This window comes from Aspergillus flavus, chromosome 1 (assembly GCF_009017415.1).
Source record: "Aspergillus flavus chromosome 1, complete sequence".
Taxonomy (NCBI): Eukaryota; Fungi; Ascomycota; class Eurotiomycetes; order Eurotiales; family Aspergillaceae; genus Aspergillus; species Aspergillus flavus.
This window is the reverse complement of record NC_092406.1, coordinates 5,149,418-5,170,154: the sequence shown is the minus strand read 5'-3', so window position 1 is coordinate 5,170,154 and position 20,737 is coordinate 5,149,418. Positions and strand designations below refer to the sequence as shown.

The window sequence follows — 20,737 nt, the reverse complement described above, 5'->3', positions numbered from 1 at the left end:
TCTTTGCTTTCCCTCTCCCAGTATTATTCTTATATTATCGGTTTGACCGTCGCCTCAGTATCGGCCCCCCGTGAATCACTTTTCGTTTCTCTTGTATTTTACTTTCCTATCTGGGATTGCTCCTCGATTAGCAGCTCTACTTCATTCGGCCATGTGCGTCTAGAGGGTCTAGCCCCTCTCTCTCTTTGCACTGACTGTCAGCCATACCATAGTATCATCCCGGAATTAAGAAAAAAAAAAAAAAAGAAAAGAAAAAGAAATTATTCTACCTCCGATCTGGACAAATTATAACCAGGAGAAAATCAAGCGAAAGAGGGGCAAAGGAGGAGACACCATTAAAATTGGGTCTGGCTTGATTCATGACATACATTCGTCGTCTTGAATTTCAATAGGTACGGACTGATGCATTCCACTCGAGCCTTTTTAGCTGCGTGTCCGTCTCCAATCGCACTTCTTTTCTTATTTCCTTGTGGGATAAATTGATTATTTACCGTTTCGTTTTCTCTATATTGCGGTGGTGGTGCGACCCATCCAACTATTATTATTATAATTGGAATTTGATTTGGATTTTGATTCCTGTGACGGATCTCAGACCAAGTGCCTAAACTATAACTGACTTGGACCCCCTTCAGATCCTAGCTTCCCGATTCTTTTCCACCACTGCTGCATCCTCTTCCTGCACGCAGCGTTCGTTTAGGGCGGGTAGACTGGAATTTATTCCTTGCGCCACGGACCAATCGCTCCCTCGACGCTCTCATTCCTGCGTCGAGCTCTTTTTCCCTCGACTCTCATTGCTTGCTGGGCTGGTTCTTGAACCTCTTCAATCGTCCTTATCTCTTTCCCCCCATCCGGCCTGTGATTCCTATCTTTCCTTTTTTTCTTCCCTTTCTTGTTTGATCCCCCCTCCTCCCCGTCTTATCGCCTACTATCGTGATCCCCGCCCTTCCCAATAAAGAGTAGGGCGTGTGAACATGTCCGGGTTAACCCTCGGGCGAGGCCCTGGGGGCGTGCGACCGACTCAAACCGCAACTTTTACCACCCACCACCCGTCCGCCGATGCTGACCGCTCCTCCAACAACCTCCCCCCTACCTCCTCGCAGCTGTCCGATGACTTTTCTTTCGGTTCCCCTCTGAGCCCCGCCGACTCACAGGCCCATGACGGCCTACTTCAGGACTCCCTCTTCCCTGAATGGGGGTCTGGTGCGCCTCGACCCGGCATTGACAGTCCGGATGAGATGCAGAGGCAAGATCCGTTAGCGACTCAAATATGGAAGCTCTATTCTAGGACCAAGGCCCAGTTGCCCAACCAGGAGCGTATGGAAAACCTGACCTGGCGGATGATGGCGATGAGTTTGAAACGTAAGGAGCGGGAACGTGCTCAACAGTCCATGTAGGTGTTCTCCCTCTGTAGAGGAACGGCTGGACCCGCTCATCATTAATTTTTTTTGTCTGTGAAGGTTTCCTGCGAGACGCGGTAGCGCTGGCCCCAGTGGTATCGCTCAACTGCGCATTTCCGACCCGCCCGTTGCCACCGGTAACCCTCAGTCAACCGACCTGACCGCCGACCCTATGAACCTCGACGATTTCATCGTGCCCTTCGAATCTCCTTCGGACCACCCCTCGCCCAGTGCCGTCAAGATTTCCGACTCCACGGCGTCCGCGGCCATTCCCATCAAGTCCCGGAAAGACCAGCTGAGAGATTCTACCCCGGTGCCGGCCTCGTTCCACCATCCGGCTCAGGATCAACGGAAGAACAGTGAATTTGGCTACGTCCCCCGTCGCGTGCGCAAGACGAGTATCGACGAGCGTCAATTTTTCTCACTGCAGGTGCCGACCCGAAAGCGACCGGCCGAATCCTCGCCCCAGGTACCCCCCGTTTCCAACTCGATGTTGGCCCACGATCCGGACCTCGCTTCCGGCGTGCCCGATTATGCCTTGGACGCCCCGTCCTCGGCCTTTGGCTTCCATCAGGGTAACCACCATCCGGTCAATCATCACAACCACACCTCCCCCGGGGCACCGTTTGGCTTGGATACGTTCGGCCTGGGAGATGATCCAATCTTGCCCTCCGCGGGCCCCTACCAGTCGCAATTCACCTTCTCACCCAGCGAGTCTCCGATGGCCTCCGGTCATCCGTTTGCGAACCTCTATTCGCATACCCCGGTGGCTTCGTCCCTCAACTCGACGGATTTCTTCTCTCCACCGCCATCAGGCTACCAGTCCACGGCATCCACGCCGCAGCCCACCTACGACGGGGACCATTCCGTTTATTTCGATATGCCGTCGGGCGACGCGCGCACCCAGCGCCGCATTCCGAACTATATTTCGCATCGGTCCAACTTGTCTGCTTCGCTGCAGCCTCGGTATATGTTCAACCAGAACAACCATGAACAGGCCAGTTCGTCGACGGTGCATTCGCCGAGCTACCCCATTCCCCAGCCGCAACATGTGGACCCCACTCAGGTGTTGAACGCCACCAATTACTCGACCGGCAACTCCCACCATACCGGCGCCATGTTTTCATTTGGAGCCGATTCAGATAACGAGGATGACGATGGTCATCAGCTGTCCGAGCGGGCTGGTCTGGCGATGCCGACTGAATATGGGGACGAGGACGGGTTCTCGTCGGGCATGCAGTGGGATGGGCAGTTCCCGGGCTCCTTCCATTCGCTGCCGGGCTTTGGCCCTCAACATCGCAAGCATGTTACCATCGGGTCCACGGACATGATGGACACCCCCGAGGAGTGGAATCACGGTGGCAGTTTGGGTCGGACTCATGGGTCGGTGGCTTCGGTCAGTGAGGTGCGCAACCGAGAGCAGGACCCTCGCCGGCAGAAGATTGCCCGCACCACGTCCACCCCCAATACGGCCCAGCTGTTGCGCCAAAGCATGCACTCTAATAACAATACGTCTCATACCTCCCCTAATACGCCGCCCGAGTCCGCCCTGAGCAGCGCAGTTCCGTCCCGCCCGGCCAGTCCCGGGGGCAGCAAGAACGGCGACCAAGGCAGCAACGGACCGACCACCTGCACGAACTGCTTCACTCAAACCACTCCGCTGTGGCGTCGGAACCCAGAGGGCCAGCCACTGTGCAATGCCTGCGGGTTGTTTTTGAAATTGCACGGTGTCGTGCGCCCTCTGTCCCTGAAAACGGACGTTATCAAAAAGCGCAACCGTAGCAGTGCCAACAGCTTGGCGGTTGGGACCTCCCGTGCGTCGAAGAAGACAGCCCGCAAGAACTCGGTGCAGCAAGCATCCGTCACGACTCCGACATCAAGCCGCGCTCAGAATGGGACTTCCTCCGAATCCCCACCCGCCGGCTTTAGTGCTGCCGCGGGACGGTCGAATGGGGTGGTACCCATTGCCGCCGCTCCTCCGAAGGCAGCTCCCTCCGCAGCCGCCTCCCCTAGCACGGGCCAGACCCGCAACCCGATCCAGGCTGCCCCGAAACGTCAACGACGGCTGGAAAAGGCCACGGAGATGGAAACGGACGAGGCTAACAAGTCCGCGGGAGGCCGATCCAAGGTGGTGCCTCTGGCACCCGCCATGCCACCGGCAGCAGCCAATCCGGCGAACCATAGTATTGCCGGAGGCCAAGGGGCTAGTCAGGAATGGGAGTGGTTGACGATGAGTCTGTAATGGCCGCGCTTACCTCTCTACTTCTCTACACTCGTTTCTTAATATCTTTCTTGAACCCCCCCTTATATTTTCCCACCGTTGATGCTACGCCATGACCGATAGAGATGATGAATACTGCAACCAATGGAATCTCGCTAGACGAGAGGTGTTGGATGACGTGGCCCGCGATGCACTTAATGAGATACGAGGAGGTGCAATGCGTTGGTTACGCTAGTTTAATGGTAACATGACGAGGGATATTCGCTCTGTTATTTCGGGCTTTGATCTGTTTCAGTCTGCGATTTAACAGCGACTGATCCTCTGCTGTGACAATACACAGCTTGTCTTGTGGTTCTGTTGTGGCTTTCTGTTTGTTTGGCTGATTTGATTTATGCTTGATACAATCGCGTCTGTCCGGACCCCGGCCTTTGTTTTGTTTTCAGTTCTGATTCTTCACTGTTTCTGATTCTCTTGTTCATGTTTTTGATTTGTTCAAGGCTTGGGGCCGGGCAGAAGTGCGCATCTCTGCTTTGTGTTTTCCGTCACCGTGCATAGACGCTGTATGTATATGCTACAGCAAGATTCTACTTATCCAGTCTGAGCCTGTATTCATTGAAGTGTAGCCAGCTGTCGAATGAGCTTTTTAACGATATTGTTTTGTTGAGTAGTCAACAAGTAGTATCTGTATATTCCGGAGTCTAAGTAAGACACTTGAGAATAATGTGGAGCTTCTCGCCCTGTCATATATCTGAACGCTAGCCCGTAGGCCGTGAACAAGGGTGATAAGGATATACTAGCCTCATGAATTGACGTCATAGCATATAAGCTTAAATAGCCATGTTCCACAATTGCTAACACGAACAACCCACCCCACCCGCAAATTATATATTTAGAGTAGGGTGGATACTCGATAGATACATACTAGGTAACTTGAATATACTCGTCGAAAAACTACAAATAATCCTCCCTGCCTCACCTTTTGCCCCTTGATCTCCTGATACCTTTAAACATCGTGCATTGTGTTCATTTTAACGATCAGGGAATCTTCAAGAGTATATCTCCCTTTTGAGATTAACCGGCAATGTGCTGGAGATTGAACACAATTGTGTATGGTAGGAGAGCTACGAAGACTATTGTATAAGCCGGTTTCTCAAAGCTGAATGTGTTAGCCGTCCTTCAGAGAGAGTGGCTTACAAGTTGTATCCTATAGTCACACGAGTCATGACAAAGAGCGTCTGAGAGCTTCTGATCCGCGTGTAGAACAACACCTCACTAGCTTCCCAGGACAAAGTTGACAATGTGGACGTGTGATTTTAAAGATTGTGACAGGCCTGCTGTGCGTTCAGAAGGAGGGTGTATCATCTGTGACCGCCATCTCTGTGTTAAGCATATTGATCACGAATGTCCTACGTGGCAGGTAAGCAAAATCACCCACTTTCAGGCCAGAGATGGCTTTGCTCACAATAGAGGTAAGGATGGGGAATCATACGATCCTGCCGCTCAAGAAGCAGAAAGAAAGGAGATCACAAGACTACTGAAATCTCTCGACCTGTCTGCACTTCTCTCTCGAGCAAGGTATTTGCGCAATGGTATTACTTGCTTGTCGCTGTAACCTCTTCTGTACGACAGATCAACACGGTCGTCTGTAATGGGCGGCATGAATTATCATATAGAAATCCTTTTCGATGATGGATTTCGGTGGTTAGCACGTATCCGGAGATTCAACGCGACCTCACCACCGCCTGAACTGCGGGATTATATCATGCGAAGCGAAGTTGCAACTCTTCAGTTTCTAAGTCAGACAAAAGTCACTGCCCCTAAGGTGTTCGATTACGGTCCCCATGGGCAGACTCTTGTTGGAGTCGGATACATCCTTATGGAAAAGCTCCCGGGAAAGTCACTGCGCTGGTCTCTTGCCTCTCCAGAGTAAAGGGGGAAAGTTATGGACCAGCTCGCGGATATATATATTGAATTGGAATCATTTCCCTTTGACAATATGGGGTTTTTGGACCGACCGGGGGCTAATCACATTGGGCCTTTCGCACGAGAATCACTGACGCACTATGACGACTCGCAGATGATTCTTCTCGGACCTTGCAGTAATCCTAGGGACAATCTCCGTGCTAGCATTGAACTCAACCTGGAGTTGATTAGGAAAGGGGAAAGCTGCGCAGGACGTGAGATAGATGCATACCTAGTCCATCGCTTTCTATTAGATTGCATTTCTGAAGTTTTGCCATACCATAGGTTTGACGACGGACAATTCTACTTGAGACATGCAGACGACAAAGGTGACCACATCCTTATCGATGATGACTATAATATCACGGGTATTATCGACTGGGAATGGGCTTACGCCGCACCCATATCGGAAGCCTTTAAATCCCCTATTATGCTTCTTCCCGTTGCTGATTCTTACAATGGAGTCAACTGCATTGGCGAGGATGAATTAACATTTGCAAGCATACTGGAGGAGAAAGGCAACAAAGGTCTTGCAGCAATAGTGAGAAACGGGCGCCTGCTTCATCGGTTCTAGTTCTATTGCGGATATGACTTCGCTGACTGGGAGGGGTTTCTAGGCCTTTTTCAAGGCCTAGAAATGCCTTAAAGAAAGATGCAGAGTTGGACTGGGTAGATTGGAAACAGAAGGCTCTTGAGAGATATTCGGGCGATGAACAGTTGGAGACGCTGCTGGCTCGGACAGATTGAAAACTGCGGCTCTTGGCCATATGGCTGCACCGTGCTCTGTGTTTCATAGAAGTCATTCGCAACTTGAAGCTAAGCAGTGTTTTGCACGCATTGTAAGCAGATGTACCCCGTAATATTGGGACCTGTGAATTACTTAGTGTGTTGCCACTTGGGGGCTGGCGCCCTAGTACACCGTCATGTCACCTCTTCTTCACATCGTCTGATCATCTTCGTAGGTTGTGTGGATGCTGAGTGCGAAGTAAGAGAAGCGTGGAAGATGTCTTGTGTCTGAAGTAAACATAATCAGATCGAAAATCCAATAACCTCGATGTTTACTCCGAATGCTGAGCAGTACGAATATGTGGGTCGAACTAAATGGACTAGGACTAGGGAAATGCAGCTAGCTATACTAGCGTCACTTGTGGATAATTGTCAATCCTGCTGAAGCGACATCTTTTCCGTGACTACTTGTTGCGACTTCACAGCACAAACCCTCGCCAGACTTACCAGGATGCTCTCTACAGACCTGAAGGAAGCTCTTCGCTACGAGAGCTCCGCGCACATGCCTGGGTTCCCACCCTCTATTAGCCCGATTCATTTTGTTTGCATCGGAGGACACGGCCAGTCGGCGATCGCTTTGATCCTGTTGAAATTGGGATATGTTGTTCAAGGAAGCGATATCAAAGAAAGCGACAACGTCGTCCGATTGCGGGCCGCAGGCGCAACAGTATTTATTGGCCATGACAAAGACCAGCTCGGCTCTGCAAAGCTCGTGGTCGCATCAACCGCGGCAACGAAGAACAAAACCAATGTTGAGGTTGACGCTGCTCGAGACCGACGGATCCCGGTCATCCACAGATCCGAAATGTTGGCCTCGTTGATGCGCCATCACAAGTCCATTGCAATTAGCGGCAGTCATGGCAAGAGTACGACGACTAGCATGGTTGCGGGCATGCTAGAAGCCGGCGGGCTGTCCCCGACAACGATATCCGGTGCGGTCGTCACGCAGTATGGCAGCAATGCTCACATGGGCTCCGGTCACTGGATGGTTGTGGAAGCCGATGAAAGCGATGGCACAATGGTCCGGCTTCCTGCTCTGATTTCGGTAGTAACGAATATTGACAGTGACCATATAACATTTTATGGCACACAGGAGAAGACCCGAGCAACATTTGCTCAGTTCGTACGGAATGTGCCATTCTATGGACTCGCGGTCCTTTGCATCGACGATCCGGGAGTTCGCAAAATCCTCCCCGAGGTTCAAGATCGCAACATCGTCACCTATGGGGTTTCAGAAGATGCAGATGTCCGTGCAGAGAACGTCAAATACAACCCGCAAGACTCGACCTTCGTCCTGTCCGTCAGAGACCGACGGGATGGAACTCGTCGAGTTGTTGGATCTATAGTCTTGAGCGTTCTGGGATTACATAACCTCCAAAACGCGTTAGCCACTACTGCCATCGCACTTGAGCTCGGCATTGAACTGGAAAGCATCCGTTATGCTTTGGGAAGCTTCCAGGGAACAAATCGCCGTTACATCCACGTAGGGGAAGCAAACGGCATCCAAATCATCGACGATTTCGGCACACACCCTGCCGAGATAAAGGCGACACAAACGATGGCAAAGCAAGCGGGTGCGCGCAGAGTCATTGCTGTCTACCAGCCTACTGTTGTAGTGAGAAACGTGGAAGCATGGCTGGAGGAATATCCGGCGGCTTTCGAAGAGTCGGCACACATCATCATCGGCCAGGCAGACGGGGTTGAGGTTGATCCAGTCCCAGCGGGCGAGGCACGGGAGACACTTGTTCAATACCTGCACTCCCACGGGCGTGAGGATGCGATCTCAATGCCCGACCCATCTGCTCTCCCAGAGCTCGTGTCTCGCTTGGGGCAGGAAGGTGATTTCGTGGTGTGCATGGGCTTCCGTAGCTCAACTCTCTGGGCACGAGCATTGGCAGGTCAATTGAAAGCGCTGGGAACCCCGAGGATGAAAGGCGACCAATAAAGGAAGTGGCTCCAGAGGTTGCCACTTTCGGCGTCAATTTCACAGGACCCTATATTCTATTTGTAATATGTAGCCCATATGAATAAATACAAGCTTCTCTTATAAACGACGGGTTGTTATATATGCCGAGGCCTTGTACTCATACTCCGATAGGGCTTATCGTATGAACTAAATGGGGTACGTACATACCTGAGGCATCAACCTGACAAAGCCAACATGATCACGTGCTGATATCAAAAATAATTGAAGATAGCAAATATTTCCAGCTTCAATTATATCCTGCGCTCAATTGAGACTCTATATCAGGACAGCTGGTCCTCTACTGCGCGTTGTTATACTACAAACAGTGATATATACGCATAAATTCAATTAATTGGGTTAGCGACTGTACCTGCCACAACAACTCTATCCACCATGGGATCCAGCGCGAAGAAAAAGAAGGAAAAGCAGAAAGACTTCACAGTAAGCCATCTGACAATATAAACAGACATAAGCTAACAGAACACAGAAAGCCAAACTTAAAGTCGGCAAAGCCAAAGGCAAGCCCGAGAACTTCACCGATACCAGCTTCAAATCGAAAGGTTCGCCTTATCTCCACTACCCAGAAAGAAAAGAATCACTAGTTAACTAATCCTCTAGGAATCGTCCTAAACCAACAATCCCTAACCTTAAATGCTCCAACCTCGAACACACAATTCACACACCACGTCTCCCTCCTCAGCTCCAAATCCGACTCCCAACGCCGCGACTCCCTCGCCCACCTAACAACCTCCATCAGCTCGCGACCTGTCAACTCTCCCCTCCCGCAACCAGTCAGCGTCATTCTACCCACCCTCCTCCCTCTTATCCTCGACGCAAACACGGGCGTCCGTACCCAACTCCTCAAACTCTTCCGCGCCCTCCCACAATCCGACATCCGAGACCATGTCCCCCAGCTCCTCCCCTACATCCGCGCCGGCATGACCCATCTCGCAGCCGACATCCGCGTCTCAGCCGTGGAAGTCCTCTCCTGGCTCATCGATGTAGCCGGCACAGAAGTGGTCTCCAGCGCCGGCGGCTGGATCAAGACACTCAATTGCTTCCTCTCCGTCCTGGGCTGGCACACAGAGGAATCGGCCAAGTGGTCTGCAAACCGCGCCTCGTTCGGAAAATCAGGCGCCAAGGGCCAGCCAATGATGAAGGTGTTGACTGTTCTAGCCGAGTTCTTGAACGCGGGCATTGGCGCGCCGGCCAATGAAGCGCAGGATGTGGATATGCTGGGATCTGGGGGTGTGGCAGGGTGGGAGTTTCCCCTCTGTCAGACGGCTGTGCATATGGTCCCTGATACGGCGGCGCCGTATGCTTATTTGAATCTGTTTGGACAGCCACGGGACGAGGAGGGCGAGATGTATGAGACTTGGGAGGATCGGTACCGGGTCTTTTCGAATCGGTTCTTGCGGGCTATTCAGCGGGGACTGGAGAACGCGAGGCAGGAGGGAGGTGAGATGGGGAGGGCTAGTTCGGGGGCAAGTAAGGTGTTGAAGGAGGCTGTTGCTTATGGGACGGGGATTGCGGTGTGATTGGTTTATCTACGATATGCTACGTTACATGGTACTGTGATGACGGCCATGTGGAAGACCTGCGATGTGCCATTTGTCATGTCGAAGTGGGATCCAGGGCATTCTGGCAGCTGTGGTTGCTGTTCCACGAAGTGCACGAGAGCAGAGTGTTCCAGTCCACACAGCCAGCGCCTTGGCTGATAGCGAAATCGCTCAAACAGGACCGCGATATTGTATCCTCCCACGACAGCACCTCACGAGGAACAAGTATTCATGATTTGGAACCAAAAGAATAGATCGAGCAACATGTATACAAAATAACGAATATACCCAAGAATGGAATAAATACATCTCGAAAGAAACCAAACCTAAGCCTCAACCTTCTCTCTCATCACCTTCTCCTGACTATCCAAACTTCCATCCCCATCCTCCCTCTCCCTAGCATCATAAACCTCCTCCGGCATAACCGCCACGTCCACCAGGGACTCCCTAGCCGGGAACACTAACGAAACAACAACATACACAAGACTCGTCGCCACAAACCCCAAAAGCCATCCAAACTGATATGGATGCACACCGACACCCACGTCAATCTCACTATTAACGGAATTAATCAACCCGGGCAAGTTCGGCGCAACACCAACTACAAAAGCAACCACAGCCCTCCAATTCACCCCCCAACCCCCATACCCATAAGTCCTATTCTCCCGCTGATACAACGCCAAAGTATCATATTTCCTCTTCTTAAGCACCCAAAAATCAAACAACATAATCCCCGCAATAGGCCCCAGGAAGATAGCATAAGCAGACATGAAATTGAGAAAATTCCCCGCCGAGACCAGTATCTTCCACGGAACCAAGCCCCAAGACAATAGCCCGCAGATGATCTGCCCGCGCCGGAGATTGATATACCCCGGTGCGAGGGCCGTCAGGTCGTTAGCCGCGGAGAGGGAGTTGGCGGAGATGTTCACGCCCAGGGCGGCGAGGGCGAAGCTGAAGGCGGCGAAGAATCGGCAGGCGCGACTGCTCCAGTTGCTGATTAGGTCGATGGGGTCCCAGGGGATGGAGCCGCCGTAGCGGGCTTGGCCGGCGCTGGAGGCCACGATGCCGATGAAGGAGAGGAAGGTGAAGATTATGGGGAGCATGGGGATGTAGAGGAGTTGCCATTTTGCGGTGACGCGGGAGTAGCGCGAGAAGTCGGACTAGATATCTTGGTGTTAGGTTTGGTATTTCTTGTCTATTGGGATGAGTGTGATATGTACCTGGTTGACGCTGAGTGTTGCATAGTTCCCTAGTACACTGGTCATATTGGCGAGAAACAGCCAGCTGTATTTCGACCCCGACACCGTCGCTTTCTGGTGGAGTAATCCTCCACCACTTTCGGCGACAAACGCCCATATAAAGATCGCGATCCAGGCAATCGGCACCAGCACGGATTTCACCATAAACAACCACCGGAGTTTATTCGGATGAATACACAGGAACGGGAACTGCACCAGCCAGAAGATCAAGTACGACACCATCCCATTCGTAGTAATACCCTGATCCTCAGGGATATGGTTCTCCAACGTAAGGAAACTAGGCCAAATAGCCCCGATCATAGCCCGCACGGCATTAGCACCGTTAACATTCTGAATGGCAAACCAGAACAGCGCCAGGATGACCCGCGACACGATGGCGATGTACGAGCCCCAGAAGCCCCAGCTGGCGCGGGCGATGACAGGGAACGGGACGTGGTAGATGGCGCCCACGGCGCCATTTCCGGCGATGACGAATGAGATGATGAAGAAGGAGATGGCGACGATGATGACGGCGTCGCTCCAGCCGAGGCCTACGGCCATCATGCTACTGGCGAATTGCCAGGTGGCGGCGTTGAAGGCGTCGGAGATCCAGTATGCTGGTGGAATGTTAGTCCTGGTACTATCTGGGAGGGTTCTGAGACATGCCAATGAAGCTAATGGGCCCCCATTGTCGGAGGTGGCGGGGGACAGGGTCTAGGTCTAGGTTTGTCCATCGTGCATTTCCCTCTGCGAAGGCTGATCGGGATTGCTGGACGTGGAGATGAGGTCGGAGCTTCATGTCGTCGAGAAATGTCTTTCAATTCGTAGAAGGGTGTGTGTTCAGAGAATTGTAGTGTTGGAATTCCACACCAAGCTTGAGGATCACCCTGAAGATGCACGATGCAAGGGGGTGGGGTCAATTAGGGCTCGATGCAACCCCAGCTGTAAGCAGTAACGATATGCCAATAGTCCTCTGGATAAATGCAAATGGATGTAGGGGTGTCAAGCATACCCCGGAGACTCCGAGAGGGTAGCATGAGCTTGAGATAAATGACAGGGAAGGGAATCCGGGGGGATTAGTATGCATGAGGACATGGGACGTGCCCCGATAAGGAAATGAGGAGGTCATCAAGACTGATAAGTCTGCACCATCATCCCGGCCCCCTTCGTGCCCGTCATTGGCCGCTATGGCCACGAGGCAAAAGTCTGATAAGCATCTGTTGATAACCCTAATTTTGGACTTTGACTTCGTTGATAGCTAGATTATACTATTTTCTTGGCATAATCACGAGCGTTGACAGTCTATTCATCCGGAAATGGCTCGATTTCCGGCATATTGAATTAGCTGCATTTGGACTAGATCGGCTGATTTCCGTATGGCACCTAGTGAAGATCTATTTTCATGAAGGAGGACTTCAATTCCTTCCAAGGAGCAGAGTAGTATCAGCGAGTGAAAGTATTCACCAAATACTGGTGAATACTGCCCTTCTAGAAGGGTACATAAGCAGTCCACTTACCTGTGTATACTCATCTCCTTTCCAGACTCAAACATACTTCGACTCGAACGGAAATGTCAAAGCGACCCGTTCATTGAGAGGTTTCTATGGATTCTATATATTAATTGAGTACAACTTTTGATAAAGGATTCGGCCTCGAAATCTGTACCACAGAATCTTTGAACACCGCGTCTTAATGTATAAAAAGACTGTTTGGCAATGCTACAACATTCGATGTAGACAAGGCTGCGTTAAAGGCTGCAACAGAGCATCTAAATCATGGTTGTGCGAAAAGGCCTGAGGAAACTTCTACTCGCATCTTGTATGCCGCTACCCATTTTCGAGTCTCTAACATTTGTGTCAATCACGCCAGATTCGACTTCTAGAGATGGTGTTCAAGAACACTGGAACTAGCTGAACAGAATGAGCAGCAGGACACTCAAACAAGATATGATTCGGTAATAAAGCTGGCCATAGGCCCGCTTGGCAAAATAATGGAATCGTTATTGATTCTAGCATAAGGCATGCGCTGCTCTTCACTGAACACACAATGTCCACATAGTCGGGAAAACTACATGGAAGATGAACGGAGCTGCACGGAGCAACTATTCTCTTTGTAAGTCTACCGAGGACTTGACAATTGGAGACACGGACAAAGAACAGTCGAGGACTCAGATGGTATATCAGCTGCGACTTCGTCAATTAAGCTCCGAGCATCCGATGAGCAAAGAATGCGAAAGCTATACAAGGACATCTGGCAGCGAATTTATCCAAGGTCAAGAGGTAGAACCAGTTCCCTAACTAGGTGTAGATATCGCCTTCTTGACGCCTCTACACGCATATAACCTCAGGGGCGAACAACCAAAGGGCTCCAAGATTTTGCGTCGGACTTGAAAAGGCCTTGGATACCGTGACCCCGACTAGTCAGGCAGACTACTATGATGCGTCTGTACTCTCTTGCCTCATCATCCACTAACCTATCATTCATCACCATGTCTCACTCCAAGATGACTGATAAAGTGAGGCTGTTCTGGTTAGTAATGACAGCAAGGCGACACGGTACGGTCAACCTGTGAATGGAAACTACTATATCCCTCCTAGTCTACGGGCTGTCTTCTGCGATGAGATTGCAGATAACATGACCAAGATCCACGAGGAAAGGTTCACCATCTGGATTCGCAGCCTCCCGGCGAACGTGACAATTTCCCTGTTAGGAACTTCTCGACGGAGTCAATGTGTTTTATTCTGTCGTCTGCTTATTCTGTGTACTACATATACCGAAATGAGAGGGTATGAGATAATTACCGAAATGACCTCAGAAACCCTAGGACTGGCAACCCAGCAGAAGCAAGGAAGGCAAGGTATACTAACCACTATAAGTTGGAAAATGGTAGAGACGTCAAGGACCTACTATATACTAGACGGGACCTTTGCCGTATCATTTAGCTTTTCCTTAACCAATAGCAGTCTATCTATGCGCGTCGAAAGCAACCGATCAATGAACCAGATATACATTCAACGAGTGGGCCATGAGAGAATCGCGCGATATGAGCAACGTAACAGTTGAATAAGATGATATCGGGCTGGTCTTTGGATAGGGGCGATCTAGTCCAAAGCATCCTACAACAGAATAGGAATGCAGCGACGGATTTTACGAAGGTAATAAACCGGCACAAGAAAGAATCAGTACAGATGAGACCCCTTCCTGAGGAAACAAAAGAAAAGGAGCTGGACCTATTAGTGACTCCACTTGGCCAACATCCCGTTATACAAGCCGCTTAGTTATGCCTTCCTAAAGGATCATCATCAAGATACTGCTTAGACTCATGACCATGAACATTCTAGCCTGCGGCAATAGAATTACATATGTTTCCTCTATGAAGGGAGCGGGCTCTTTCTTCTATGGATTTATGTTAGCTATGGTACTCCAGTGGGCAGAAAGGACCTCGATGATAGGCGAGGAGTCAGGATGATCAGATACCACTGGTCTATGCTATCACTCGTGAGAAAGTACCAGACATGTATCGTATATTATCTCTCCGTCGATTCACGATGTCTCACTCTATGGATAACCGATGGCCAGAACTTTTCGCCGACTCATGTCCCAGAAGAACATTCTCACGGAAAGACTCATATCTTCGTCCAGCAACTCTCCCACTAGGACGAACTGCATAATAAAGCCAATGGCTGAGTCGCTGACCCCCCTTTGAATAGATACAGCTCTATGGATTGGGAGGTCTGGAGGAGAGATTAAAGCAGTGATTCTGATCTCGATAAAAATGAATCCAGCTCCAATCACAAGCCAGAGGAAACACACGGTTTTGTCCTGTCATGGAACAAACTATTAAGGTCTCTCGCGAGGGTAGCCGGGCTTTAACGACCGTTGGTGATGCTTTAGATATCCGCCTGGAACAAATTTTACTCCACGACAGAAATCCATCGATAGAGCCAGACTATGAGCTCGGCGAGGGCATTATGACCCGGCTAGAGTGTCTCTCCTACTGGATAAAGAATCGGTTATTTGGCCTGTCGAGTGATGTGAGAGACAATATTGTGACGACCCCATGGAGCCAGCAGGCGCTAACATGATATCAATGGGCCAGGCCAAGTGGATAGGCAACACGGCGAATACTTGGAAAACAATGATTGATCTATACCATTAACGAGGCGTGCGTACGCTACTGACGTTACCCCAGGCTGGTACCCCTGCGGCAGGTAACATCCAAGGGTACATCAAATTTGATAAAAGACTACCAGAGACGCTTCATGACAAGCAGATGACATTTCTAGACATCGCCGAAGTCATACTAAAGACCTACATTGAGAACGCCACACCACACCCTACCATTTATGGATGCCTCCCTGAAAATACCTGATTGTCTGATACATGGACGGTCATGGCGATAATCTTTACTACGGTAAAAGGAACAGGTATGTAAATGGTCAGCAGACTTTGAGGACAAAGGCATTGTGACAAAACCACGAGTGCCTATTGTCAGTACTCATCCAATTGGATAACAAACGGTGGAATGCGGTATAAGGGATATTACGTATTCAGTGGCGACAAGCAATTGAAAGTCCCACCTTGGTTGTGTAATATGTTTCCCAGAAGTGGATATGAATAAGGTCGAGGAAAGAGTGCTTGAATATACCGATCTAAGACTGCTGACTCGCATACTTGATCATGTGTCTGGTCTTCCTAGTTGCCATACCAAACTTGATACTCCAGTTTCGCTGGGAAGAAGAACCAGACTGGATCCTGTCCCTTTTCTTAAACTATGAGGATGTTAAGAAAATGGTGGCAAAAAGAAGAGAAGAAAGATAAATAGAAAGAGAAAGAAGAAGAAGTGATGGAAGAGGCAATCGACCCCGAATTCGAGATTACCGAGTAAAAGTCTTCATTGATAGGTAAGAAAGACAAGGATGTCTTGCAAAAGTCTTACTCAGAAATGCTTGCTAACTGGTATATATTAGTTTGCAGGACTTCCTCTCACAGAAAATCGACCTCCAAATCGGTGACTTTCGGGCGACCACGGCTGATTATGATATCACCTCAACTGGAGGCGTCAATTCGGCTATCCGAGGAGATAGCTACACACAAAAACTATAGACTTGCCAGCTGTGAGGCTTCGCCTTGGGAGGCTGGCATCCATCCTATTAAGGATCCTCGTCTCTTGCGCGGAGCGCTAGTCATTGCATCCTACGGTGGTCAGAAGTGGTAGTCAATTATAAGGCTACTATTCTTTTATCGGAGAACAGTTGAAAAAACCGCCTCTATACTGAGTATACACGCGCGATGACCAAAACCCGATGAATTGCAGGCTACTCACAGTGGGGTTTAACAGTTTAGGCCATCCGATCAGGAACGCATTGAGAAAGAAAATGGTTGGCAACGTCTTTCCCATAAAGAAGACTGCATCTATGCTTGATCAATCATCACCCAGGAGAGTCCCTGCAAGGTTGGAGTCTTGAAATAGGCAGTCTTGAGTATCCCACCGAATCTTGTCTTGCACGCATGTGTGTACCTCTATTCGTGATTTCAATATCTTCATCACGGGAAGAACGTTCGCGTGCTGTATTTCCTTTTTAGGATGCGCTGTCGCCAGTAACAAGGTGGGCCTTTATGCACACAGTAAACGCGCGCGAACTGTGACACGAAGATACTCTGAAGCCAAGCTAGTCTTATTCAAAAGGGCCGGCTATACTGAGCTAATAAGAGACAGGACAACAGACATATCGGGGCATATACGTCTGACATTGCACAGGACCTCCAGGATATGTTTAAATTAACCTACAGATAATGTAAGGTAACCACTGATGAGAGTTCTATACTGACATAATGGTTGCAAACAATACCATCCTTGGTACATTCATCGCTCTCTCCCAAACTCAAGTACGAAGGATAGTCAACATGGCGTCTCTTCGAATACTTGTAGAGAGTGACATATACGCAGTGCTAACACATTATCTCCTCATTTATCACGAATAGCCGTTACACGTTCCTATTAACATCGAATATACTCAAGATGCCATCAATGCCCATGTTGCATCGAGGTCACATTATAAACACCTGTTCAGGCTCAACACACCTCCGCCATCGGAGACTAAGAAGAGATCGTCATATAGCTTATATCCCTCTCGAAAGTCTTGAGTAGTTTAAGTCCAATTACCGCAGTGCCAATCTAGGAGCTACAACAGGCCAACCTGTTTGAGGACCCGGCGGTTCAAGGTGAATGCCCCAGGGCCTGTAGGTCATTTTGAGCAGATACGGAAATTGGGTAAAAGAGCCGGACGGCTCGTGGATGTCTGTACTCACCAGAGAACTGGGCGTGGTCCATGGATGTCTGAATACCTCAGACACAGCAGTCTTATGATACCGACTTTTCCCATGTTATGAGCAGAGTTTTTCATCGGTAGCTTTTACAAAGGAAGCCCTACGGCCTAAGCCTAAGCCTATCGATTTACATACCTTCTGATGTCCCTGAACAAAGACCCTGCCACTGGCAGTAACTTGGCGTCCGGTTTCAGATAAGGCTCCGAAGATATTTATCTACAAATTGTCACATGGAAATTAGAAAGGCATCTACAGTAGGCAGACACGTCACTGCCTCTAGATCACTCCCAGCAGGCTGCCTTACGGAACTTTCTAAAAATCGATTTACCTGCTATGATTGCAAAGGGCTGCGCAGGCGGCACTGGGTCACTAGGGCTACTGGGCAGAGACGTAAGAATAGCAGAGAATATCCAGTCATACCTATGGGGTATCCCGGCCTATGCGTTTCTCCGCGAACTGCGGATGCGATCCTCCAACTGGAAGGGGCTGATCATGGAGTCTGTTCCTAAACTGCTTATAGAAGTTGAAGAATGGTACTTCTTGCAGCCCGAAAGCAAACACTTAGGGTTCATAGGGAAGCCGCTGATTAAGGGCTATCACCAGAGCAATTGAGGGTCATCGTATTCCAATATATAGATTCAATAGGGATAATTCTATCAACTTAGAGGTTATCAATAGTGGAGTCGAATGCATCAGACAGAGGCTATGCCAGTGACTACCCATCCAATTTGACTCGTGCTGAAGCAGCTCGCTTGTATTCCGACGCGGCACTGGCATCTAGTCATTGAGAATAGAGGAATAGGAACCTCGTTTTACAAGTCCATTATACACTTTCTAGAATCCTTGTAGTTTAGAGAAGCAATAGGCAAGCTAAGCCTATCATATCACCGTCCATACTTTAGGTATCTAAGCTACAAGCTAGGTCATTTGCCTTTTGGTCTCCTGGCTGAGTGACAAGATGGTGACATATGTGACACCAAATCCAGACTGAATAAGAAGGTATATCATATTTCACTATGAATAATCACCACAGCCAAAGACCAAATCATAATATATACAAATTCAACCCATCACAACATCAGTTTCAAGAGGAAAACTCCACCAATCATTCCACCAAGCACTTTCCTCTTCCATCCCAACCGGCCTCGGCCACACACTTCTAAAAACATCCTTGAAGGGCTCCACAAACTCCGGAAACTTCGACTTGAAATAAATCTCGTCATAAGGACAGGAAGCAACCTGTGTAGCAAACACTTCATCACGTCGATCATCCCGTGAATTCCGCTCGACTAACCACGCGCAAGAGAAAATATGGACCAAGTGACTTAACAAGGTACCCGTTTCAAATGCGCTACATTGGAGTCGAATGATCATTCTTTCCAATTGTGATGAGCCTATGACCTTGTTTCCGGATATGGCTTTGAAGATCGAACATGCGAGGTTCGAATCTATGGCGCTGTTTCTAAATAATCGTTGGACGTGTCCGTTGCGGCTTCGGTAGAAGCCCCCTAAGTCCTTGATGGAGAAATTATTGCCGAACTCGTCGAAAGATGGTTCACTAGGTGGTTTGGTGTTTATATTCCGAACTAGATTGATATCGCGACGGAACTCTTGATTCATATCAGTTTCCAAGTTATCTTGACTTCTACCGAGTGATGCATCGGATACGTCTAGGTGTAAGTGTAGATATCTGAGCCGTGGTATGGTTCCTATAGCTTTATATAGGGCAATTTCGGTGGCGTCGCCCTGGGAACGTGGGATCATGAGATCCAGGCTTTCCAGAAGCGGACAATGTTTCCCGAGCTGGAGGATGTCACGTTCAGTTAAACATTGCCAGGCCTGGGGACCTGCGAGGTCTAGCTTGCGCAAGCAACAGCCATGGTGATGAACAAGCGGATCCAAAGAGACCATTGAATGCCAGCCCTCCAAGTATAGCTCCCTCAGTGCTGGGAGACTCTTTAAGAATTGAGTTGCGGCCTCGTAGAGCTCGGTGGTAGGAGCGTCCTCTTCGAGAAAAGCAGGGGCGTTGAGCTGTAAGTATAGGACTCTTAGTTTTGGGAACTCCAGCTGCTGGGACCAGACAACTAGCGCCTTTGGCTCGGCCAGTGAACACAGCTCCAGGGTTTCTAGCTCAGAGAAGTTGGTGTGCTTTCCCCATTCGATGAGTGTCATAGCTGCCAGAGGGACCAGGTCAATGACTCGCAAGAGTTTTAGCGATGCAGGGGGCAGAAAGATATCTTGCTCTTCTGTCTTGGGCTTTTGCAAAACACTAGGTATAGGGACAGTCGTGAAGTTCTTGGGAGCCTCGCGACGGGTGATTTGCACTTCCTTCAGATTCGGGGCTGACTTTACCAGACGTTGTAAAGTCTTCATTCGGTAGCAGGGGCTGTTGTCATAGCTATACACACCTTTTTCATTGTACTGCAGCATGATGCTATGCAAGTGTGACGAGGACACCAACTTGTGCTCTTCGGAGTCTTCTATGGGTGTTTCCAAACCCTGCAAGTTGAATGTCTGGAGGTGTAGCCTCGATCTGGGTGCCCAGCGATGCATGGCATCAAGAATACAGACAGGAAACTGCCCGCCGCATCTGAAGAACAGATCTGTCAGCGCAGGCAGATGTCTAATTAACTCTGCCACGGGCTTCCACACATGGTGTCGTTTGTTACCCATTTTGACGTCCCCATCGCGAGTGTCCGGGCACAATGGTGTCTCCTCCAAAGTTGCAGCACACGTAGGCTCATATGGCTCATCCAGATCCGTGCGTCTCAGCTCAGTAAGCCCAGGCGGATGCCAACCAGAAAGCGCCTTACAAGGAGCTTCCGCCTTACAAGTGGAATCGCTTTCTTCAATTATGAGCCGGCGAGCAAAGTGGAAACCCCTTGTCCGGTTAAGCTCTGCCACAATCTTCTCGGTTGATTTTGTCAAGGCATAATGTCCGCATACCTTGATCACGATATCGCGGCAGGTTATAGACCTGGCTGCTCTACTAGCATGGTTGTAGAATAATCTGCTAACTAATTTGAGATTGTGGAGACTCGTGGGTTCGTCATTGACTAAAAGGGTAAAGATGAGTCTGATAAGCTCAGAGGGCAAGCGCCTAAATGGTGGAAGATCCTCCAGATCCATCTTGCTGGTTTTGTGTAAGCATTTTGTGTGACAATTAGAGACCAGTCTGCGTATATAACTAGGACAGTTTTGTCAAATTCCCCTTGGAGGAGGGAAAGGTCCTGATTGAGACGCGTATCTCCGGTCCGGCAAGATGAGATGAAAGGTTC

The 20,737-nt window shown here is 49.6% G+C and overlaps 7 protein-coding genes across 7 annotated transcripts; 4 read left to right on the top strand and 3 right to left on the bottom strand.

The window, feature by feature from the left end:
- The first annotated feature begins 631 nt into the window (after window positions 1–631).
- On the top strand, window positions 632–3,933 carry F9C07_1140659 (GATA transcription factor). The gene is made up of 2 exons (XM_041287916.2): window positions 632–1,390; window positions 1,458–3,933. Exons 1-2 carry the CDS (start codon window positions 972–974, stop codon window positions 3,637–3,639), a joined length of 2,601 nt encoding a protein of 866 aa, XP_041140185.1. The 5' UTR covers window positions 632–971; the 3' UTR covers window positions 3,640–3,933.
- A 992-nt stretch (window positions 3,934–4,925) lies between these two features.
- Window positions 4,926–8,311, top strand: F9C07_2058653 (UDP-N-acetylmuramate--L-alanine ligase; the record flags this gene model as incomplete). The annotated part of the gene is made up of 4 exons (XM_041283878.2): window positions 4,926–5,035; window positions 5,866–6,121; window positions 6,707–6,737; window positions 6,792–8,311. Coding segments are annotated over 4 exons (1,917 nt in total), but the record flags the coding sequence as incomplete, so codon positions are not given.
- Window positions 8,312–8,725: 414 nt separating this feature from the next.
- F9C07_10976 (putative rRNA processing protein Ipi1) lies at window positions 8,726–9,870 on the top strand (the record flags this gene model as incomplete). The annotated part of the gene is made up of 3 exons (XM_041287917.1): window positions 8,726–8,773; window positions 8,820–8,892; window positions 8,951–9,870. 3 exons carry the CDS (start codon window positions 8,726–8,728, stop codon window positions 9,868–9,870), a joined length of 1,041 nt encoding a protein of 346 aa, XP_041140187.1.
- Window positions 9,871–10,217: 347 nt separating this feature from the next.
- F9C07_2102659 (NCS1 allantoate transporter) lies at window positions 10,218–11,690 on the bottom strand (the record flags this gene model as incomplete). Its single annotated transcript, XM_041287921.2, has 2 exons — window positions 10,218–11,051; window positions 11,112–11,690. 2 exons carry the CDS (start codon window positions 11,688–11,690, stop codon window positions 10,218–10,220), a joined length of 1,413 nt encoding a protein of 470 aa, XP_041140188.2.
- A 1,873-nt stretch (window positions 11,691–13,563) lies between these two features.
- Window positions 13,564–14,127, top strand: F9C07_2280020 (uncharacterized protein; the record flags this gene model as incomplete). Its single annotated transcript, XM_071510411.1, has 3 exons — window positions 13,564–13,658; window positions 13,727–13,986; window positions 14,093–14,127. The coding sequence occupies 3 exons, from the start codon at window positions 13,564–13,566 to the stop codon at window positions 14,125–14,127; spliced, it is 390 nt and encodes a 129-aa protein (XP_071366025.1).
- A 1,102-nt stretch (window positions 14,128–15,229) lies between these two features.
- Window positions 15,230–16,530, bottom strand: F9C07_10973 (uncharacterized protein; the record flags this gene model as incomplete). Its single annotated transcript, XM_071507533.1, has 4 exons — window positions 15,230–15,276; window positions 15,445–15,466; window positions 15,710–15,901; window positions 16,456–16,530. The coding sequence occupies 2 exons, from the start codon at window positions 16,528–16,530 to the stop codon at window positions 15,782–15,784; spliced, it is 195 nt and encodes a 64-aa protein (XP_071366024.1). The 3' UTR covers window positions 15,230–15,276; window positions 15,445–15,466; window positions 15,710–15,781.
- Window positions 16,531–18,347: 1,817 nt separating this feature from the next.
- On the bottom strand, window positions 18,348–20,588 carry F9C07_2280018 (uncharacterized protein; the record flags this gene model as incomplete). Its single annotated transcript, XM_041283882.2, has 1 exon — window positions 18,348–20,588. The coding sequence occupies one exon, from the start codon at window positions 20,586–20,588 to the stop codon at window positions 18,522–18,524; it is 2,067 nt and encodes a 688-aa protein (XP_041140190.1). The 3' UTR covers window positions 18,348–18,521.
- Between the last annotated feature and the right edge of the window lie 149 nt (window positions 20,589–20,737).